Source organism: Pituophis catenifer, unplaced genomic scaffold (assembly GCF_029215685.1).
Source record: "Pituophis catenifer annectens isolate HBS135680 unplaced genomic scaffold, rPitCat1.0.hap2 SCAF_8, whole genome shotgun sequence".
In the NCBI taxonomy this organism is placed as follows: Eukaryota; Metazoa; Chordata; class Lepidosauria; order Squamata; family Colubridae; genus Pituophis; species Pituophis catenifer.
Genome location: NW_027256888.1, coordinates 72,517,024 through 72,541,035, shown reverse-complemented (window position 1 = coordinate 72,541,035; position 24,012 = coordinate 72,517,024). Strand labels below are relative to the sequence as shown.

The following is a 24,012-nucleotide window of genomic DNA, read 5'->3' as shown; positions in this document are numbered from 1 at the left end:
TATAGAAATATAATAAATAAATAAATAAATAAATAAATAAATAAATAAATAAATAAATAAATAAATAAATAAGGTGGTCATGTGACTGGGTGGGCGTGGCCAACTTGATGTCACTCACATCGAGGGCCGCCTTGCCAGCCTCTACTTACTACTCCTTGCCTGCCCGCCCGGGCTCCTTAGGGCCCCGACAGGAAGCAGTTGTTGGAGCTAAGCAGCCACCATGAGAAAGAGTTGGCAAAAGACCTGGCTCAGTTCAAATTGGATCTGGCTGAGAAGGAAGCTCAGCAGAAGCACCTCACTGAGGACTATGGGCATAGGCTTTCTAAGTAGAGGGAAGACCTGCGGGAGTGCAGGCCAGGTACCTGCGCCTGGAGGCTCAGCGGGCTGAGATGGTCAACCAGTTCCAGGCCATGATGTAACAAGGCCCTCCGGCTCTTCGTCACCAGCGGTGCTTCCCTCCAGCCTTCGCCCAAAGCCTTGCACCAGGAGACCGAAGCAGACCGAGAGTTGGAATTTTGTGTGACAGGGAAACACCGGGAACTGAAGACGTGGCTTTTTCATCAAATGGACTGACCCGTTGAGGGGGGTTTTTACATTGTAATAATTTTAATTAATTTTAATTGGATTTTAATTTATATTTAATTCATATTGTTGAATTTTTATCTTGTAAGCCGCCCTGAGTCCTTCGGGAGAAGGGCGGCATATAAAGTGCAATAAAAAAAAAAAATCTGCCCCCCCTCTGACCCATACAAAAAGATCCTGAAGGGTGCAGCAACACAAACGTTCATTGCACGTATCCGGCCCAATGGCCTTAGTTTGAGGACCCCTGATTTAATGCAATATAAAAAATGCAAATAATTTTTCTGCAGACCACGGACCACCAGTTGGTGACCGCTGCTTTAGAGAGAGGATTACAGAGATTTAAAGGCCTAGATGCTGCCTTTTGGCAGAGATTTTTCACCGTTCTCCTAAATTTAGGAATCATCAGATTTCTTAAAAGGAAGTCAAAGTGATGGAATTGACTGATGAGGATCAAACAACACCAAAGACTGGATTGCATAGCAAACTCATGCGGGTTCATGTAATGTACTAAGCTGTGAATAAGGTTTACAGACCAATATGGAAGCCTACCTATTCCAAAACCAAACCATGTCATGGCTTATGGCAGGGGTCAGCAACCTGCGGCTTTGGAGCCGCATGTGGCTCTTTCACCCCTCTGCTGCGGCTCCGTCACTCAAAATATGTGTCAACCGCCAATGTGCAACACCCGCCAGCACAGGATTTATTGAGCTTTTCAACCCCCGGTAGGCCAACCATGGATAAATCCAAGAGAAGAAAAAAGTTTCAGAAGAAAACAGAACATTTAATTCAACTACATAGGCTAGTTTTTTGGCCGCTCAAGAAATAGTCAGGCACGGGAAGGGTTTTGTAGCTCCCAATGTTTTATTTTCTGTGGGAAACGGGTCCAAATGGCTCTTTGAGTGTTTAAGGTTGCAGATCCCTGCCTTATGGGTAGTCCTTGACTTATGACCAGAATTAGGACCAGAATTTCCATTGCTAAGCATGGTTAAGTGAGTCACACCTGATTTTTACCACCCTTTTGCCATGATTATTGAGCAAATTGTTGCAGTTGTTAAATGAATCACATGTTTATTAAGCAAATCTGGCTTCTCCCATTAACTTTGCTTGTCGGAAGCCAGTTGAGAAGGAGGCAAATGGTCACAGGACCCCTGGGATACTGCAACCATTGTAAATACATGCCAGTTGCCAAGCACACAAATTTTGATCACATCACTGGAGATGCTGTGATGATTCTATGGGCGAAGACTGGACCCAAGTCACTTTTTTCTGTGCTGTTGTAATAGATAGATAGACAGACTTTATTGTCACTTTGAATGTACACTAATCGGCATACATTAAAATGAAATTTCGTTGTTGCATACAGCTCTCAAAGGGTCACCACCTCTAATATACACTACATCAGGTAAACTCCCAGTCTGTGGGCTGGATGTGTCATGCGCTGGCCACACCTATGCCCAGTTTAGTGAAGGGGAAGAAAGTCCTGATACGTTATGTGATGCCACCATGACAACGTGAGTTTGACACTCCTGCACTACATAAACATGACCAAATAAATAAATGCAAAATTATGCATATACCCACATATATGACACCGAGAAACAACACAGTCTAGTTTGGATGTATACATGTACATGGCGAGAAAAATGAATCTTGCGAGTTTACCAGAAGGATGGTATAGGGAACAAAGCTTTTACAGGATCTGTGGTAGTCCTGCTAGAAATACTTCGAAACCTCCTCCCAGAGGGGAGCAATAGAAACAGGCCATAAAGTGAAGGTATGTGGGGTCTCTAACAATGCTTTGAGCTCTAAGCACATAGCGCTTATAAGCAGTATCCTATATAACAGGAAGCGAACTTCCTATAATTTCTGCTGTCCTTACCACTCTCTGTATGGACTTTCTATCTGAGGCACTGCTGCCACCAAACCGAACAGCGATGCAGTTCGTTAAAATGCTCTCAATCGTGCCTCTGTAAAAAGTGGCCAGGAAAGAAGGCAAAAGATGTGCTCTCCTCATCCAACACAGGAAATGCAGATGCTGGATTGCACGCTCCACTAAGGATGACGTGGTGAGACCAGTTCAGATTGTTAGTTATCTGCACCCCCAGATACTTAATAGTGTTGACCACCTCTAGAGCTGCATTGATACTGAGTGGAGTATGACTATGCCGGCTCTTTCTAAAATCTGTAATGATCTCCTTTGTTTTATTACCATTTAGAACCAGGTTACTTTTATTGCACCAGTCCACCAGAGCCTTCAGATTGTGTTGAGGGCTACCTGTAATCCACGTGGCTTCCTAGGTCTGCCTTTTACTTAACAGTTGTGAACCTGTGTCATTCTTAGTTCTATCAGCTTTCAGCATGACATTGTAAAAGGTTTCTGCTCAGCCAGATGTACAGATCTGTGCATAGCTAAGTGGCATCCATTTATGGTGCCACTTTTTATGATCATCATACTTTGGTATTAGACTTAATATAACTTATTCATATGACTGGGTGCCACAAGCAGATGATCATGGTTTCTTTTCTGAAAACATTTTTAAGGAAAGTAGAGCAAGGGCTAAAATTTCCCACTAGCAATATACACAAAAGGCAATTTGAATTAAGGAGGACTAAATCCATTTAGGTTTACTTAAGCCTCTGTCATCACACAAATTGCAACTTTGCATCAAACGTATGACACACAAAACCTAATTCTGAAGTCTTGGTGGCTTTGGCTGGATGACACTATATTTGCTCATAAAGTATTGCACTTTGCAGCATACCTAAAAGTATTACTTTCAGTACTTATTTAAATATATGAGCCACTAATTCTCAGTGCATGAAATACTTAGGCTCTGCCTCAAAATCAGGTGATTGGGAATGCTCATAAATTCCACTACAGCTGTGTTTACAGCACATGCTTATCCATAGTGTAATGATGGGTAATGTAATTTTTGGGGTTGACTCCCGCCCTAGGCTAGAGAGCTGGCACATCTGGGCTGTAAACACTGCAATAAAGGAGAATATTTGTAGCTCAGGGTTGAAATGAGAGGTGCTCTCTGAGCTTAATTATTTTCTTGCAGCTGTTTCAATGACCCAAACTGATGATGTTACCTAGTTTGGGTAATGAAATGTGTGCACGAAAACAAGCTCGGAGACACCACGAGGGACCCCCTGTAAACAGCTGGATGAGGACTAGATGGGAATCAAGTTTCTTCCTCCACCTTGCTCCCATCTTGTATTCCAAATGGGATTTTTATAGCCCAGAACCTGTGCGAATTTCAGGTTCAGTCCTGCAAACATGGAACTCGGCTGGAGTAACCAAGACGCACAGTTCCAGAATAGCTCCGCCGCCCAGGACTCCTCCCTCCCCACGTCCATCTATTCGGGCTGATCCGTTTCTCCCCGCGTTCGATCCCGTCGACCTGAGCGCACAATGCCGCCGTGAGCGAACAATGGAAAAGGCGGCGCCGCCGGCGCACCCGCGATGCGCGCTGGAGGCAACCCTTTACGCGCGGCTTCGCCGGCAGATGCAGGAGAGGAGAGAGAAAGGCCGAGTTTCGTTGGGGAGCCAGCTGCCTGCCTGCTTGCCTGCCTGTCCGTCTCCGGGTCGCCCTTGAGTCCTATCGCGCCAGTCGTGGCTCCCCGCCAGAGCCACCCTGCGCAGTCCCCGGCTGCAGGCAGCGCCCGAGGCGCCCCGGCGTTGCCGAAGGAGTTAAGTGGGTGGAGCTGCGGGAGGCCAGGAAAAAGGAGGCAGCTCGGAAGAGGCGCTGCCACTGAACCAGCGCGCCTGGAGGGGGGTGTCCCTGTGCAGGCCGGCGAGCGAACGAGAGAGCCGGGGACGCCGGCGCTTGGCTTGCTGGTGGCGCCTCGCAGGCCCTCGTCCCCAGCATGGAGGCGGTGCTGGGCGCCTTCTTGCAGCTCCTGAGCTTCTGGTTCGCCCTGGCGTTCCTGCTCATCGTGCTGCCGTCCGTCTTCGGCTTGTCGCTGGGCATCTCGGAGTTCTACCTCCAGGTGCTGGTCAAGATCCTCGAGGTGAGTCGGAGGGCTTCCCCGGAGGGGTGGGCGAGAAGGTCGGCGCAAGGCGCAAGCTTATCTCTCTTTTCCTCCCCACCCCGCGCCTCGATTTCATGATAAGCCGGGCGACGACGCCCAATCGGCAGGGGATGATGGGGAGTGTCGTCCAGGAGCGTGGAAGGAAAGGTTGGCCAAAGGTACGCTTTAGCGGCACTTGCAAAGCTCGCCATAAGCGGACCTTTCCCGCATGATTCAGCGATCTCTTAGGCGGCGGAGGGAGGCGAGACCCACGACCCACCCCCCACCCCCACCTTCCCCCACTCACTTTAAGTGGGTCCTGGGCCTGGCCAGGGGAGGGGATCGCGCCCGGGTTGAGATTCCGAGAATGGAGCCCTCCGCGTAAGGGAGAGGAACTGCGGGAGCGAGGTTGTTTTGACTTGCAAGCCAGCTTGGGACGAACCGCAGTCTTTGCATTACTCCCCAGAGGACTTAAAAGGACTGTTAAAAAAATCCACCCTTCAGTACGCAATCCGCTCTCCAGGGATTATATTTATTAGGCCAAAGCTTTCCCGGGGAAGCGGTTTGGCCAGGTGGAAGAGTGGAAGAAGCTGGGGTGGAATGGGCGCTTTTAAAACAAGACGGCTTGCCAAAAAGCTTGGGTTGTGCCAGGGCAAAGCTGCCTTGCACATCTCAAACGCATTTCATCTGGGCTAGCTGGTTTCGTGAATTTTAAGGGACCTAGGGTATTGATTTTTTTTTTTTAATTTATGACCTGCTGAAATATTTGCTGCTTTGCTTTGGGCGGTTGTCCAGGAGTTAAAAACCAGGTGCAGAATTGTTGTTGTTGTTTTTCCTCTTTGAAAAGTTAAGTATGGCAATCCACTGCTTTAAGAAAAACCCTGCTGGGAAATGCATGGTGAATCCACTGCACCACACAGGTGCAAACAAGCACAGTAGTATCTTATCCCACACATTTGAAATTGGCATTGTAGATCAGTGCTGCATGAATAACCTTGGTGAAGTTGTCTGCCTCCTGTAAAGATTGGCAACCTATCTGCTGTGGCAGAGCCTCTCTTGGGATCAAAAATAAAATTTCTATTTAAAGGACAAGTATCCAATTGGAAATGTGCATTGGTTAGAAGGATGCAGGTGACCTTCACTATAGTATAGTTTGTTTATTAAATTTATATCGTTGCCTACCTGGCTGATGGGACTATGGGTGGCATACAATAAAGCAAACAAAACAAATCTTAAGTAACCATTAAAATAATGTAAAATATAAATCTCATCATGAGAATGCACCAAAATCTCCCAATACAACCACTTTGTGGGCTCCTTATTACCATGGGATTCTCACCTGCTGAATATGTATGTATGTATGTATGTATAGAGAGAGAGAGAGGAGGGAGGGGGAGAGAGGGATACATTGATTATTGATTGATTGATTTCTGGAAGTAATAATCTCACCTCAGGTGAATTGGGGTACATTGGTGTTCTACAGGGCAAGTCTAGTGCAGAAAAAGTCAATTTCCTGCATCCCTTCAGATAGAGTCTTTAGCAGATTGGACCCATAACATGCTGTTCCTTGCTAGACCTGATGGATAGGTAGATGTAACCAAGGAGAGAGATGGTCCTTCAAATAACCTGACTCCATGCCATTTGGGACTCTAAAATTGAAAACCAGCATCTTGAATTGAACCCAGAAGCAAACTGAGAACCAATACAGCTTGCAGAACAGAAGTGTCAAGTAGCGTTTTGTTGCTAGGAACACACACAACTCCTGTTTCACTTTGCACGAGTTAAAGCTTCCAGACACTCTTCAAGGGCAGCCTCTACTACAGTATGTTTCGATACTCTACTCCGGAAATGACCAGGGCATGAGGGCAACTCTGAGATTAATGCAGAAAAATAGATATAATTTTCCCCTGCTGCAGTTAACAGGGCAATTCATAGTTTACAAGAGTTCATCAAAATGCAGTAAAGAATCTACAAGAATGACAGAAACCTTGTTTGAAAAGCACCAATGCAATGTAGAAAAAATAGTTATACATCATACCAGGGTTATCTTGGCCACTATACAATATATTGTGGAAGCTATCCCGATGTCAATTGGTTACACCTACAAAAACCAGCAACATGATCTGACCCTTCAGCCATTCCCCCCTCCACCTGCTCCCACCCCCCATGGTGGAAAGTTTCTGTGGGACATACCAGTTGATTTCATGGTTTGACATTTTGCCATCAAGTTTAGAGTCTTAGTTTAGAATCCATATACTTTATAATAACTAGACTGATTATATTTACTTCTAAATTTATTTGTAAAGAAGCTCAGATGTCTTCTCACAGTCAGAAAGTCTGCACTGATGGTGTCTACTATGTTTTATTCGCAAGAGACCACATAATCTACTTCTGAATTTATTTGTAATGAAATTCAGATTTCTTCTCATCCTAAGAAAGTTTTGGGTGATGGTGTCAACTATGTTTTATTCAAGAGAGACCATGCCATCTGCATTGATGGGAACACTTCCTTTCAATGGGTGACTTATGAATAGTGATTTATATATTGGATAAGCAGTTTTTTCTTGGTTGATTTTCTTGAATATTTTTAGAGTGCTTGAAGGGCTTCTGTTTCAAAATCCAGGTATGATAAAGAGTTCACCTTGTTCCTAGTAAAAAAAATAAATAAAAAAACCCCAGGAATTTGGTAGTACCAATTCTGACTAATAAATGCTGTACAGTACCTGGGATCTTCTGTAAGGTCCAGGTACTGTACAGGTCTGAAAGGAAAGGGGATTAAATTTAGCCAATATATTTTGACCTTTGTTTCATTCTTGCCTTGCAAAATATATTACCTTTGACTTTCATACAGATACTTGGGTTGCTGTTATGTAATATATTCAGATACTGATGCAAGAATCTATTTCATCTGGGAATAACAATATACTTAGTCCTTTTCCTGCGGTCTTACAAATGAGAAAAACCTCTGATTAAAATTGGAAAGATAACACACATTTGCTTTCCTATTAAATCTGATATCGTTTTTGATTCACAGCCTTCTCTTTGAAATTCAAGGCTGGCTACAGCCTCAACCTTTATAAAATACAAAGTCTTCTCAAAATAAATAAAATCTGTTGGGAAACGGAATTGTTCCATTGTTTAATTTCCAGATGTCTTGTTCTGATGGAATAGAATAATTCCCAGGGTGACCTATTCTCCAAATAGAAAGGTAGAATATCTGGAGAAAATTGAATTTCCTTCGCAGGGAATACCTCTTTTGTGTTTATATATTTAATGAAAATAGCTACTTCTCTTGCCGCAGTGTTCCTTAAACTTTTTTTTCCCTCTAGGGAACCCTTTCCAATTTTGAGGATTATGGAGGATTCCCAAAGAGCTTTTATTTGAGAGTTTATAGTGATTGATATTGACTGCGTTAAAAATTAAAATTGGTTCAGTTTTAGAATACAGGTAGTCCTCAATTTATGACCACGATGGAGCCCAGAATTTCTGTTGCTAAGCAGAAGTGAGTTGTGCCCCATTTTTGCCACAATTGTTAAGCGAATCACTGTAGTTCTTAAGTGAATTTTGCAGTTGTTAAGTGAATTTGGCTTCCCTCCCCACCCCCCACCCCCATTGATTTGTCTTGTTGGAAGACAGCTGGGAAGGTTACCAATAGTGATCACGTGACTTCGGGATAATGAAACCGTCATAAATACATGCCAGTTGCCAAGCGCCCGTATTTTGGTCACATGACCACAGGGATGCCGCAACAGTCATGAGTATGAAAGCTGGTCATAAGACACATTTTTCAGTGCTGTTGTAACGTCAGTCACTAAATGAATGGTTGTAAATTGAGGACTACCTGTGTTTTATTTTTTAAAATTTCTGTTATGGTGGTACAATATAGGCATATGTGAAATGAACACAACTGCGCATCCTTCATCAAGGGGAAATGACTTGAGATGGTCGTTGGACCATGTGGCTGGTCAGGTGTCAGCCACGGGGCGCATGTCAGTTGTCCCTCCTGCTGCCCCTAATCCATCCAAGTCTTCTGGTCAGTTAGGACTTCCCCTGTCAGTATTGTGGCCCCATCCATCCAATGCAGATGGCAGGTGTGGCCAATTGCCATTGTCAGGGTATATAATATGGCACAGCAGGTATCCAAATGAATTCAGAGCGGCTGACACAAACTTGCAGTTTTTATGTAAATGAATATATTTAACATCTACATTTGCAGTAAACAAGATAGGCACATCACTACACCATGAGGTAAATCATCAAGTGAAACAGCATACAGGGCACACAGAAGAAAAAGGCGGGAAAAAAGGGAACCTCCCCTTCCACACCTCCAGCAACCAATCATAGTGCAGATAGCAGGAGTCAGCACTCACCAACCAATCAGCTACAATGGTGTGTTCTGGCGCACTATACAACCCCCACTGTTCCAGCTATTAAATTTTAAATATCTTTAACAGCCATCCTGTTAGTATACTGGGCTATGAAATGGGATTATTTCTCAAATTATTTGATGGGATTTTGATATCTTTTTTTTTTTTTTAACACATGCTGGTTTTTCTGAGATGGGCTTGGGGAATTTTAAGAAACTCTGTCCTATATGTTCCTTTTTGTCCCCTGCCACTAATTCGACTTCCAGTGAAATGGGTCAAGGAACTGTGTACACTATTACTTTTAGTCTCGTTTCGTAACACTAGAAAATTGTCCTGCTTTCTCATGCTCCACTAGCTGAAGAATGCTTGTGGTGTAAGCTTCCCAGTTAGCCTTCTCTCCTTCCTGTGGTTGACACCCAAAATTTTGCATCCTTTATAATATGAGTCAAACAAAATTCATGCCTAGAAACTGGTGTAGGCTCATGTCTGTGTAGTAGCAATTTCTTTGTTTTTGGAATCTGTTTTGTCAGAGAGCTTAATAATATAAAAAGATAATGTAAACTGAAATCAGAAAGAGAAAAGAAAGTAGAAAGGAAAAAAAAATATAAAGCGCAAAAAATAAAAGTTAGAAAAAATGTTTAAAGAAGAGACTCACAAATTATCTTTGCAACAGGTGCAGGCAAATTAAATACCCACACACCCTACAAAATTACTGTATAAACATAATGTACTTCCTCTCATAAATACAGCACCCATTTCACAAATTATTGTTTCTATACGAGTATCAACAAAAAGTTTGTGGAAGGTTTCCAGAATTTTGTAGAAGTATTTCTTATATTAAACTTATTTTAAAGTCAATTTTATATTCCTCTTTTTCTTTCTGATAGTTTTGATCGTTAAATCATCCAGGTGCTGTTGTAGAATTGAATCTCCATTTAGATTTACAAGAAGTCCTCGACTTACAACCATTCATTTGGTGACCGCTTGAAGTTACAGCGACACTGAGAAAAGTGACTTATGACCGTTTTTCATATTTACAATCATTGCAGCACCCCCATGGCCATATTGTCAAAATTTGGATGCTTGGCAACTGGTTCATATTTATGACCATTGCACTGTCCCGGGGTCATGGATCACTTTTTGCCATCTTCTGACAAGCAAAGTGAAAGGGGAATCCAGATTCATTTAACAGCTGTGTTACTAACTTAACAACTGCAATGATTCACTTAACAACTGTTGCAAAAAAGATAGTAAAATGGGGCAAAATTCACTGTCTTGCTTAACAACAAATTTTGGGATCAATTGTGGTCATAAGTCAAGGGCAACCTGTAGTTTATACCACGTCAAATATTTCTTTTAAGGCTTTAGAAACCTCCTTTTCTAAATCCAATGATAAGTCAGTTTTGTCCAGGCCATTTTCCATCCCTTGGATGATTATCATTTGCATTTCCACTTCGATTGCCATCTCCACAATTCCTTTAATTTCCAATGTTTTTTTACATCAATTGGAATTTGTTTCTCATTTTCCATCCCATCAGTCTACAAATTGTTCAGTGTTGTTTTATTACCGTTTCTTCTTTAAATTCTTCTTCAAAAAGCGCATCCCACATTTTTGCTGCTTTATTGGCAGGGCTGATTTTTTTTTTTTTTAATCCCCTCGTTTTTTTCCAGGGTTTCTAAAGTTTTCCATAATGAAAGTCAGGTCTCAACTTTCTAATGTATGTTGTTCTTGTGGTTCATTAAACTTGTTTTCCTGTTTAGGCATAAAGTGATTTTCGAAATGTAAATACAGCTCACCTGGGTTGTTCCTTGTTTGGTATAAAATAACAACGCCCCAGTTTAGCAAATACATGCAAATGAATGGAATGATGAACCACAGTCATTTCCTATTTTGAAATGCCTCCAGTAGTAGCTTTTCAGTAGCAATTTAATTGACAATCAGTTTTAGAAAGAAAAAAACATGCTACAATACAGGTAGCCCTTCACTTATGAGCACAATTTGGACCAGAATTGCCATTGCTAAGTGAGTCAGTTGTTAAATGAGTCAGTTGTTAGATGCCACAGTTTTTAAAGTGAATCAGGTGGTATCCAGGTGCCCCCATTGACTTGGCTTGTTGGAAGCTGACTGGGAATGTCGTAATGGTGATCCAGGGATGCTGCAGTCATTGTAAATATGTGTCGTTTGCCAAGCACCAACTTTTGATCACATGACAGTGGGGACGCTGCAACGATTGTAAGTGCAAAAATTGGCCAAAAATCATTTTCCCCCCCATGCTGCTCTGTTACCTTCAAATGATTAGCAACGAATGGCTGTAATCAAAGTAAGTGCAGAGACCTGCATCCATTTTTTTTAAAATAATTACTAGATTTAAATAAGCAACAAAATTGCAGCAAAAAACCCCAGATTTTAAATTACAGAAATGTACAGTATGACCGGTCAGTGTGACCTAGCTAAGAATAAACCTCATTTGATTGAGTTTTTATTATTATAAAAATTTAGCAAACTGTTTAGCAAACAGTTGCTAAAGGAGGCAGTTGCTAAACAAGACTCCATGATATGGGAATGACAGGTAGTCCTTGACTTACAACAGTTCACTTAATGTCCGTTCAAAGTTACAATGGCACTGAAACAAGTATTGCTCCATGATACGGGAATTATAGGTAGTCCTTGACTTACAACGGTTCACTTAATGTCCGTTTGAAGTTACAGTGGCACTGAAACAAATAACTTATGACCGTTTTTCACACTTACTACCATTGCAGCATCCCCATAGTCACGTGAACAAAATTCAGATGCTTACCAACTGACTCATATTTATGACGGTTAGTGTCCTGGGATCATGTGATCACAATTGTGACCTTCTCACAAGCAAAGTCAATGGGAAGCCGGATTCGCTTAAGAACCGTGATTATTTGTTTGTTTGTTTGTTTGTTTATTTATTTATTTATTTATTTATTTATTTATTTATTTATTTATTTATTTATTTATTAGTCCAATTTATATGCTGCCCTTCTCTGTAGACTCAGGGCGGTTTACAATGCATTATAGCAATAGCCTGCATACTTTTTTGTATATACCTGCTTATTAGGGCTTTCGGCCCCCCCCCCCCCAGCGGCGGTGTTCTATACAAAGCTGTTACTAAATAACTGCAGTAATTCACTTAACAACTGTGGCAAGAAAGGTTGTACAGTGGGGCAAACCTCACTTAACAACTGTCTCACTTAGCAACAGAAATGTTCAGCTCAATTGTGGGTGTAAATTGAGAACTACCTGTAGTCTTCTTGTTCCCCCTTCTTGCCCCTTTTCATTTGACTTGTTAAATATACCTGTTAAAAAACTGGAGATGGCAGGCATATTATTTTGTAATCTTATATGGGCCTAACAAAGGTAAGGTTTTCATGTTGACTTTGGATTCTTTAATTTCTTGAACAATTCTGGCTTTCTATGTAATACATGTTCTTGTGCTGTGCTTTGTTCTTAAGTTGATGCTTTAATTTTATAATTACAAAAAGGAGATTTTTTTTTTTATTCCATTTCTGATTTATTTGGGGAGCTGTTTCAGAAGGCTGTTGGTTGGAATAATATTCTAAGACAATGTTTCTCAAACTTTGCAACTTTAGAAATTACAGACATTACGTCCCAGAATTTCAGAGCCAGGTTGAGAAACGTGGATCTAGCACGGGGGTCTGCAACCTTAAATACTCAAAGAGCCATTTGGACCCGTTTCCCACAGAAAAGAAAACATCGGGAGCCACAAAACCTGGGTGGGCATGGCCAACTCGATGTCACTCACTTCCACCAGTCACATGACACCGCCCCTAGCCATGCCTACCCAGCTGGCCATTAGGGCAGAGAACCAGTTGTTAAAAAACACCAGGAACCACAAAATTATTTTGATATCTCTCTCTCCCCCCCCTTCCTCTCTCCCCCTCTGTATCTTTCTGTCTCTGCCCTGGCTGCTTCTCCATCCCCCACTATCGCCCTTACCTTCTCAGGCCAGGTGAGGAGTGATGGGGAGAGGAGGGCGAGGGGCGGGGCCAGCTAGTGGTAGGATCACCTGACAGGGAGCCACAGCAGAGGGCCCAAAGAGCCACATGTGGCTCTGGAGCCACAGGTTGCTGACCCCCTGATCTAGCAGAAAGTCTGGAATAAGACATTCCTTTAAGCCAAAAAAAGGAGTTGCTTTTGATTGTGGCTTTGTGTGTAGTGTGAACCACCATAGCATGGAGCTTTTTCCTATGCGACTTTGGTTATGTTGGATTTCAACTTTTACCCCTACTTTGCTATGTGGAAATTCTTGGATTTGTAGTTTTCAGCAGGGTGGATTTGATTTAAATCGAGTTGATTTAAATCACTATTTAAATCATGATTTAAATCACTAGTAAAAAGGCTTGATTTAAACCAACTCAATTTAAATCATAATTTTTAAAGAGCAACTGTCATCTCTGCTACTCCTTTGACCCACTGTTGACTCACCGATAGTCCCAGTGTTGCAGAATATACAGCCTCATATGTACATAACTAAGCTCCATTTCATGCTGAATAAACTAAATTATTTATGTATTTTAAATAGAAAACTATCTTATGATAGATTTTTACCTCAAAAGTTTTTTATTAAAATAAATTCGATAAAAATAAAAAAAATCTGATTTTTTGATTTTTTTAAAAAAATCATTGATTTTTATCCACCCTGGTTTTCAGTACAGTACATGACACTAAGTCATATTAGCTGTAGTGCGGCATTTGGTTTAACTATGGTTAAAGCTATAGTTGATGAGCTATATGGCAAATATAGCCATGTTTTCTGGCATTATTGCAGTGCATGAACAGATACCTAGTAGCCAGGCTTAACCGAGATATGTATGGGCTTGAATTCATGATTAAATCTTGGTTACTCTCATTGTGTTGCTGTTCTAATCTATCTAAAGCCTTTGAAGATATGATTGGTTTTCCAAGCCTTAGGTAAGACAGATGGAGTTCCTTGGGTGTGTTTGTTTTTCTATCTATTCAGGTCATCTTTGATTTATAACCATTCATTTGGTGACCATTCGGAGTTACGAGAGCCCTGAAAAAGTGACATTTTTTCAAACTCATGACATTTATTTTTTTTAAAGAAAGAGCTTTAAAATGAGAATCAGTGGCGGGATTATCATTCAATGAATGGACCTTCTGGATTCATTCCCTGGCTCCCCAAGTCTTGTTTAACGAGACAGCAAATGGTATATGAATAATTCACCAGTTGATCCACTGACAACTAATCAGTGCAGATATTGTTGTGCGGCTTGACTTGGGCTAAAAAGAATTAAGAGAATGGACCTGATTGTTCTGCCCTCATTACATGCTACCCTGTGTGTAGCTCAACATGCAGCTAAACCCTCCTATATCCTTCAAAAAGCCAGACCGTAAATGTAGATCTTGATACTTTATTAAAGAACAGGATGAGGTGAAACAGCGATGCCATGTATGGGATATAGATTTTGTCTTCAGAAGAACATGTGTCACAGACTAAACTGGATTCTTCTAGATCAGGGGTGTCAAACTCGATTTCCTTGAGGGCCGCATCAGGGGGCCGGGGGGGCTGTTGGGTGTGGCCAGGGTGGGTATGGCCAGCTCGATGTCACTTGTGTCAGGGGTGCTGTGGTGTAGCCTGAGCGCTCTGCCAGAAAAAATGGGCTCCCGAGCTCCGTTTTTGGCTGCGATGACCTCCTGCAGCCATCTCCAAGTGAAAATGGAGCTCAGGAGGGCCGTCTGCGGCCCTCCCGAGCTCTGTGTTTGTTGGCAGAGGTACCGCTAGCCGGTCCTTAGTTGTTTCTAGAGCGGCCCTGTGAGCCAGGTTTAATCACCCCGCAGGCTGGATCCAGCCCCCGGGCCTTGAGTTTGACGCCCTTGTTCTAGATGTTTCTGTTAGCTCAGAACGTTACAAAATGGAGTCTGACTTCAAATATGCTACCAAAGCCAATGTTCTAAACTAGGGGTCTCCAAGGTTGGAGACCCCTATTCTAAACAATGAAAGATTGTCCCTGGTCACTATATGGGGCTCAACTCAACACATGCCAGAAAACAACAACAGTATATAGCTACACAAACTCTATGCTGGAGACATGACACTGATAATAACTCGGAAGAATAATACAGGGCCAGGGTGGGTAATTCTGGCAACTTTACAACCTGTGGACTTCAACTCCTCAAGTCCTCAATTTATGATCACAGTTGACCCCAAAATTAATTTTGCTAAGCGAGACAGTTGTTAAGTGAGTTTTGCTCCATTTTATGACCTTTCTTGCTACAGTTGTTATGTGAATCCCTGCGGTTGTTAAGTTAATAACACGGGTTGTTGAGTGAATCTGGCTTCCCCATTAACTTTACTTTTTTTTTTTAATTTGATTTATATGCTGCCCTTCTCCGGAGACTCAGGGCCGCTTACAGTGCGCTAAGCAATAGCCTTCATACTTTTGTATATTTTATACAAAGTCAGCTTCTTGCCCCCACAAACTGGGTCCCCAATTTACCTACCTTAGAAATGATGGAAGGCTGAGTCAACCTTGAGCCTAGCAAGATTCGAACTTACTTTAATTGCAGACAGCTGGTGTTAAATTAAAGTGCTTTTAGTCTGCAGAGCGATCCAGGCTCCTTGCAACTTATCAGAAGTTGGCTGACAAGGTCTCAAAATGTGACCCCGGGATACTGCAATGGTTATAAATACATGCCAGTTGGCAAACATCTAAATTTTTTATCACATGATCGCAAAGATGTTGTAACTGTTCTAAGTGTGAAAAACAGTCATAAGTCACTTTATCAGTGCCACTGTTAACTTCGAATGGTTGTAATTCAAAACTACCTGTACTGTTAACAATGACAGGCTGATATTTATTTATTAAATTTATATGAGAGTCTAGTGTCATCAGAGACTAACTTGCTTGCAGAAGTTGTGAATGCTCCAACACTGGAAATTTTTAAGAAGATGTTGGATAACCATTTGTCTGAAGTGCTATAGGGTTTCCTGCCTGGGCAGGGGGTTGGACTACAAGACCTCCAAGGTCCCTTCCAACTCTGTTATTCTATTCTATTCTATTCTATTCTATTCTATTCTATTCTATTCTATTCTATTCTATTCTATTCTATTCTATTCTATTCTATTCTATTCTATTCTATTCTATTCTATTCTATTCTATTCTATTTTCCTTACATTGTGCTTTTTTAAAGCAAGAAGACGTAATTCTTGGCAATGCTGTCATGCTACCTGTGCTGAGGTTGTCTGGATGGTACTAAGGTTGCCTAGCTGGTACTGTAGACACTTTCCTAGGCAATATTTGCCTTACCTGATATTTTTTCCATTAACATGTTTCTATTTAAAAAGTAGGGAAATGGCATGCTGCAAAACAGCCTCTAGCATCCTGGAATGCTTTTGAAGTCCATCAGCTTCATGAGTGGCTGCAGTCCAATGCTTTGTTGGACTGTCTGGCCAGAAACAAGAATAGCTCAGGTGGCTGATAGCATTCAGGTACAATTGTAACAAGTTAAATTTCCCTACAGCAGCTGCTTTCTGAATGAGTGAAGACTGTAGTATCTGATTTGCCAGAGCTCCCAGAACAGGTTGTCACATTCCAGATGTGCCCCAAGCAAAAAGTTTGGGATTCCCTGATATGAAATAGACTCCTGTTTTTTCTAGCCTTAACAATCATGTTACTAACTTAACACCTGAAGTGATTCACTTAACAACTGTGGCAAGAAAGGTTGTAAAATGGTGCACAATTCACTTAACAACTGTTTTGCTTAGTAGTGGAAATTTTGGCCTCAGTTGTGGTTGCAATTGGAGGGCTAGCCATATTTTAAAATAGAAGTATTTTAAAAATGAAAATGGCTGCAATCTTCAGGGCAGATAATTGGCCCCAAAAACTGTCTAAACCAGTTTTTTTTAAAAATAGAAGTGTTCAAAGAGTAAATGAAAGGGGGGAAAAATGCAGGGGTACATGTAGACTTCTTTAAAAGCTGGTCTCCTCTGATTTCCCCCTTTTTCCAAATAGTGGGCCACACTGCGAATTCAGAAGGGAATCCGAAGAGAACAGAAACTATTATCCTATAGTTCAAGTGGTAAGTTGCTTATTACAGTTTTAAATTATAGATCATGGTATCATAATAATAATAATCTGAAGGAATTGTCCTGAATGTTGGTTAACATAGTTTTTTTTTTGTAGCTCAGAGAAATAAAGATCTGAGAAATGCTTTAGAGTGGTGTTTGTCAACCTTGGCTACTAGACGATGTGTGGACTTCAACTCCCAGAATTCCTCAGCCACCTAGCTCCCAGGAATTCTGGGAGCTGAAGTCCACACATCTTTTTCCAATGTTAAGAAACGCTAATTTATCCTGTACTGCTAAATGTTTGGTAAACAGGGACCTTGGTGCTATATATTGTCCACCTTCAGTTCTATCAAACTACAGAAGATGTCATCTCTATTTAATCTGCAAAATATTTAATAGCTCTCTTGGCCACAATTGCCAACAGGGGCTTGGGGTCTGCATCAGGGGTGGGTTCTACTTACTTGCACATGCGCAGATCGTCTATGATGACGTCCGCCTGGGTGGGCGGAGCCTCCCGCCACTGTTACTACCAGTTCGCAAGAACCGGACAGAACCGGGAGCAACCCACCACTGGTCTGCATGATTTTTTAACAATATCTGACTTTTACCTTGTCCCAATTAACCAAATCTGGTGATCTAGAAGAATTTTTCTTCTGTATAGACGTCAAACAGATTCTTGTATGTATAGATAAATTGGATCTGTATTCCCTAGATGTAAAAAGATGGTTAAAAAGAATTTTATAGGAAGAAATGTTGGCTGAATCTGATAATGAACTCCCTATCAGTTGGATCCAAAAGTTTCCAATTTTGCAGTTATAACACTTAACATTCACACTGCACACCACAGTTAATTCTGGTCTGATGTAGACATGTGCCTTATGATCTGAATAAGGATACTATTACTAGGGCTTTCCATCAAAATAGGTAGCTCATCTTTCCAAATATAAAAGGTAAAAGTTTCCCCTCGCACATATGTGCTAGTTGTTCCTGATTCTAGGGGGTGATGCTCATCTCTGTTTCAAAGCTGAAGAGCCAGTGCTGTCCGAAGATGTCTCCGTGGTCATGTGGCCGGCATGACTAAACGCCAAAGATGCATGGAGCGCTATTACCTTCCCACCAAAGGTGGTCCCTGTTTTTCTACTTGCATTTTTTACGTGCTTTCGAATTGCTAGCTTGGCAGAAGTAATGGGAGCTCACCTCGTTTTTAGTAGGATTAGCCAAACTTGGATTTAATTACTTAGCAAAATCATTTTTCTTGGTTTTGGATTAATTTATCTCATACGATTGTAGTAGGAATAAAAGAGGCAGAATGCATTGTTATAAGTTGTTGAGATGATGAGAGCAATTTAAAGAAATTAAGAGAAACACAGATTATTATATATTCTTCCTCAAAATTTGATCGAAATATAAAACAGAAAAATGAAGATAATAGGGGACGAAAAAGAGAAAAGGAAAAAGTATAGGGTAAAAGTGGAGAAAGAAAAGCATTGAGTTTGGATTCTTTTTAGAGCAATAGATAAAATAACATTACAGTCTCAACTTTTTTACTTTTATAAAGTAATATATATTAGCCATTTCTAGAACAATAAACCTATTTAATCAGCAAAACCCAAAGTCAAAGTTTCATTTTTTTCCCACCTCAAGAAGCAATTTCCAAGTAGAAACAAAATTAGTTGTATTCTTTTCTTTAATTAAAGCCCTTAATTTACCCATCTCAACTCATTCCATCAGCTTTTGCAGCCAATCATCTATTGTGGAATTTAAAGCATCTTTTAATTAAATTTTTAAATAAAAAATAAAATTTTTAAATTTTAATTAAAGCATCTTTTTGTGCATAAAAGCATTCTTCCTGATGTCAGCCTATATGTTCAAAGTTCAACATTTTTCAAGTTGTTTTTTTTTTTTGTCCATTAGGGCTAAAAGAAAAGCTTCTGGTTTTATCTTTATATTTAAGAATCTTCAGTGTTAATATGTGAATCCTACTCCAGTATTTCTTTGTTAATAATCAGTATATTTATTATTTATCACTTTGTCCCTATATATAATTGCCTAACATAGCTTCTTTTTATCTAGATGTTGAAATAAGGGTTTGTCTGTCTGCACAGCATTTTAGATATGTCATGTGTGACTAAGAAATAGGCCATAGTTGAAATTAGGAAAGTAATTATGCTCTTACAGGAACTTATGGGATTGGAGATGTTGCTTGAAATTCATGCAAATCGAGAAACATTATTTCCAGCTTGGCTAGCTTAATGCAGGAGGCAAAAAGCCAGCACACCCCTGGCAATGAAAAAGTAGTACAGGTACTCCTTGACTTACAGCAGTTCCTTTAGCGACCATTTGAAGTTACAACAGCTTTCACACTTACAACCATTGCAGCATCCCCATAGTCATGTGTTCAAAATATGGACACTTGGTAACGGACTCGTATTTATGATGGTCGCAGTGTCCTGGAGTCATGTGATCTCCTTTGCAACCTTCTGACAAGCAAAGTCAATAGGGAAGCCATTAGTTGTTACTAACTTAACAACTGCAGTGATTCACTTAAAAAGTGTGGGAAGATTGATTGTAAAATGGGGCAAAACTAACTTAACGACTGTTTCGCTTAGCAGTGGAAATTTTGAGCCCAGTTGTGGTCGTAAGTCGGAGGCTACCTGTAAACCAGGATCCTGAGTGGCGTAGGAGGCTAATGCCTCCTACTAAGGCAGCATTTAACATTCAGCTGCCTGCAATTACTGCGAGTTCAATTCTCACCAGGCTCAAGGTCGACTCAGCCTTCCATCCTTTCTAAGGTGGGTAAAATGAGGACCCGGTTTGTGGGGGCAATAAGCTGACTTTGTATAAAATATACAAAAGTATGAAGGCTATTGCTTAACGCATTGTAAGCTGCCCTGAGTCTCCGGAGAAGGGCGGCATATAAAAATAAAAAAACAAAAACAAAAACAAAAACAAGAAAAATAAATAAATAAATAAACCACAAATTGCTAAGAATCTGGGAGCTTTTCAGGACAGCCAAATCTAGGTGTTGAGAAGGTTGTCCATAGATCAGCTATTAGTTTACACTTTGTTTTGGTGGTATTTTTCTTTCTTATCTCCCTCTCCCAGGCCTAAACATAGGCAGTGAGTAAGGTAATTGATACTTTCCTGGTATCTTTGTCTACAACCTGTCCCACTTCTCATTGTGAATTGTGTGACCTCTGGGGTAGTGACTCATCCTCCAGCAGTGTCACTCGTCTTCTTTAGCGTATTATCTCAAGAACCTGGTTTACATAATTTAACAATGTTGAGTCAACTCAAACCAGATGTCAGAGGCTTCCCCTATCAATAGCAACTGTTCTTTGAGGCCACCTCAACAGCCTCTTCTGTGTATTCACTGGGATTTGTCTTCTGTTAAGAGTACAGGTAGTCCTCGACTTACAACACCATTTAGTGACCGTTCAAAGTCACAACATCACTGAAAAAAAGTGACACATGACCATTTTTCACACTTTATGACCATGACAGTATCCCCATGGTCACATGATCAAAATTCAGACATCAGGCAACTGACTCATATTTATGGTGATTGCAGTATCCTGGGATCACATGATCCCCTTTTGCGACTGTCTGACAAGTAAAGCCAACGGGTAGACCAGATTCACTTAACAACCGTGTGACTAACTTAACAACTGCAATGATTCACTTAGCAACTCTGTCAGGAAAAGTCGTAAAAGGGGGCAAAACTCGCTTAACAAATGTCTCCACATAAATTTGGGGCTCAATTGTGGTCCTAAGTCGAGGACTTTCTGCATCATTGAAAGTGACACCAGTCGTTCCCTGGACATACATTATGAATTGTTCTGCCTTTGTCTGGCTTTGTCTTTCCTCACTCAGCTGTGTTCTTCTCTTTTCCTTATTCTGAAGTTATCATACAGAGAGAGGAAACCACCATGGAGAAGGAGATGGCTGGCAATGGCTGCAGAGACTTTGAACTCTCTGATGTCTTTTATTTTTCTAAGAAGGGCTTCGAAGCCATTGTAGAAGATGAAGTCACCCAAAGATTCACATCGGAAGAGCTGGTTTCCTGGAACCTCCTCACTAGGACCAATGTCAACTTCCATTACATTAGTTTACGACTGACGATTGTGTGGGTTATCGGAGTCTTTATGCGTTACTGTTTATTGCTTCCTCTTCGGTAAGTTGAGCTGTTGGTGCCATTGTAGAGAATAAGGTAAAGGTAAAGGTTCCCCTTGCACATACGTGCTAGTCGTTCCGACTCTAGGGGGCGGTGCTCATTTCCGTTTCAAAGCCGAAGAGCCAGCGCTGTCCGAAGACGTTTCCGTGATCATGTGGCCGACATGACTAAACGCCAAAGGCACACGGAACGCTGTTACCTTCCCACCAAAGGTGGTCCCTATTTTTACATTCTTTCGAACTGCTAGGTTGGCAGAAGCTGGGACAAATAACGGGAGCTCATTCCGTTTTGCGGCGCTAGGGATTCGAACCGCTGAACTGCCGACCTTTCTTGATCGACAAGCTCAGCATCTTAGCCATTGAGCCACCGCGTCCCCTATATTGTAGGGAATAGTTTTAGACAAATTGGACTGTTGGTCCTTCAGCGTCTGCAGGAGGAGGCAGGGGAAGGGCAAGCATTCATGCCTCATTGTGCTGTCATGCAAATGACATCAATCGAGATACAATGGATGCAAAATGCAACATTACAGGTTGTCCTCGGTTTAAGACCATTCACTTAACAATAGTTCAAATTAACAGCCTATGAAAATAAGTTATGACTCAAATTCGAACTTAACGACCATAGCACTGCCTCCACTGTCAGTTGATCGCAATTTGGGTGTTTAGCGACTAACCAGTTGCATCATCCTACAGGGATCACATTTTGTGACATTTTTTGCCAGTTTCCAGCAAAACAAACAAACAAACCCAAATACCATTGGTTAAGCTGGGTTTGCATTTATAACAACTGCATGACTTGACTTCGGACTGTTGTTAAATTGGATCCGGTCATGTGATGACTCGACGTACAACCACTATGACTTACAGTGAAAATTCTGTTCTCATTTGGGGTTGCAGGTCGAGAATTTACCTGTATACTCATTTACATGATGATGTTATGATATAGGTGACATCTTTGTGGCTTTTTATGGATGGTCTCCTTTTAAATGTTGGTCTCCTTTTAAAGTGACATTCTCCCCCTGGTCTGAAGGTAGATATCGATAATTTCATAGAGAATATGCCAGAGATCTTTTGCACATAAAACATACGTTCCATTTCAAGACTTGCCAAAATATATGACCCTAGAAACCAAATGTTGCAGGGTTTTGATGCTCTGGATGTAGCCCACAAATTATTTCCTGATTTGGCACATTTAATGTAGGACCACCTACAAAATGACTGAAAGATCCTGGTCTGATGTTAAAAGGGGCATTCCACATTCCTTAGATCAAACTCAAGGCCCGGGGGCCAGATCTGACCTGCGGGGTGATTAGATCTGGCCCGCAGGGCCGCCCTGGAAACAGCGAAGGACTGGCCCGCTGTGATTCTGCCAGGGAAAATGGAGCTGAGGAGGGCCACAAATGGCCCTCCCAAGCTCCATTTTCACTTGCAGAGGGTTGCAGAAGGTTGTCGCAGCCAAAAACGGAGCTCAGGAGCCCGTTTTCGCTGGCAGAATATTTGGGCCACCACAGACGCTCCTGACATGAGTGATGTCAAGCTGGCCACGCCCACCCCGCCAAACCCACCCCAGCCCACTGAGGTCAAATACAACCCTGATGCAGCCCTCAATGAAATCGAGTTTGACACCTCTCAATAGTTGCATTTTATACATGTAGTCCTTGATTTGCAACAGGTCACATAGTGACCGTTCGAAATTACAACAGCATTGGAAAAAAGGTGATTTCCGACCATTTTTCACACTTAATGACCACTGCAGCCATTCCCATGGTCAAGTGATGAAAATTCAGACGCTTGGCAACAGCGTCTGTATTTATGACAGTTGCAGTGTCCCGGGATCATGTCGTAATCACCTTTTGCGACCTCCTGACAAGAAAAGCCAGATTCACTTAACAACCGTATTACTGATTTAACAGCTGCAGTGATTCACTTAACAACTGTGGCAAGAAACGTCATAAAATGTTGCTTAGCAACAACAATGTTGGGCTTAATTGTGATTGTAAATTGAGGACTACCTGTATATCCCTACCAGGAATGGTTTATTACTGGGTCTCCAAACTTGGCAACTTAAGCATGGCTGAGGAATTCTGGGACTTGAAGTCCACAAATCTTAAAGTTGCCAAGCTTGGAGACTCCTAGTTTACTACAACATGAGCCTTGACACTGTGCTTTTCTTATCATAGATCCATAGTTTTATGAGATCCAGGTGGATGTGATTTGCTTTTTTCTCTAAGTTTTTTTGACTTCAAATGGGTGAAGGAATGCTGATATTAGCCAACATCAGAAGTGGGTTTCAGCAGGTTCTGACCAGTTCTGGAGAACCGGCAGCAGAAATTTTGAGTAGTTCAGAGAACTGGTAGTAAAAATTCTGACTGGCCCCGCCCCCATCTATTCTCTGCCTCCCAAGTCCCAGCTGATTGGGAGGAAATGGAGATTTTGCAGTAACCTTCCCCTGCCATGCCCACCAAGCCACGCCCACCGCCACACCCACAGAACCGGTAGTAACAATTTTTGAAACCCATCACTGGCCAACATGTATATGTCAGAAGTGAACCGTCTTTGGGGTGTGTGTCTTGTAACTCACACGTTCATGTTTTCTAATATTTGAAGTTCTGTGAACTGATCAAATATAATTTTTAAATCCACCAAAGACAGTTTCTATATCTATCTTATTGAAGTGAACTATCAGAAAGACTGTTTTTACTGTTGGCATACTGCCAAGTCTGAAAGCCTCATGGTAGCTTACAGCAATATAAAATCGCAGGTAAAATGTCCATGTCAAATATTTTACAGCTTAG

The 24,012-nt window shown here is 41.5% G+C and overlaps 1 protein-coding gene across 1 annotated transcript in view; it reads left to right on the top strand.

The window, feature by feature from the left end:
* Positions 1–4,310: 4,310 nt before the first annotated feature.
* Positions 4,311–24,012, top strand: part of GPAT3 (glycerol-3-phosphate acyltransferase 3) — a 38,691-nt gene continuing 18,989 nt past the window's right edge. The window contains exons 1-3 of the mRNA XM_070948111.1: positions 4,311–4,596; positions 16,989–17,055; positions 20,948–21,218. Coding sequence (XP_070804212.1) covers positions 4,453–4,596; positions 16,989–17,055; positions 20,948–21,218 — 482 coding nt within the window. The 5' untranslated portion in view covers positions 4,311–4,452. The remainder of the gene's footprint in view (positions 4,597–16,988; positions 17,056–20,947; positions 21,219–24,012) is intronic.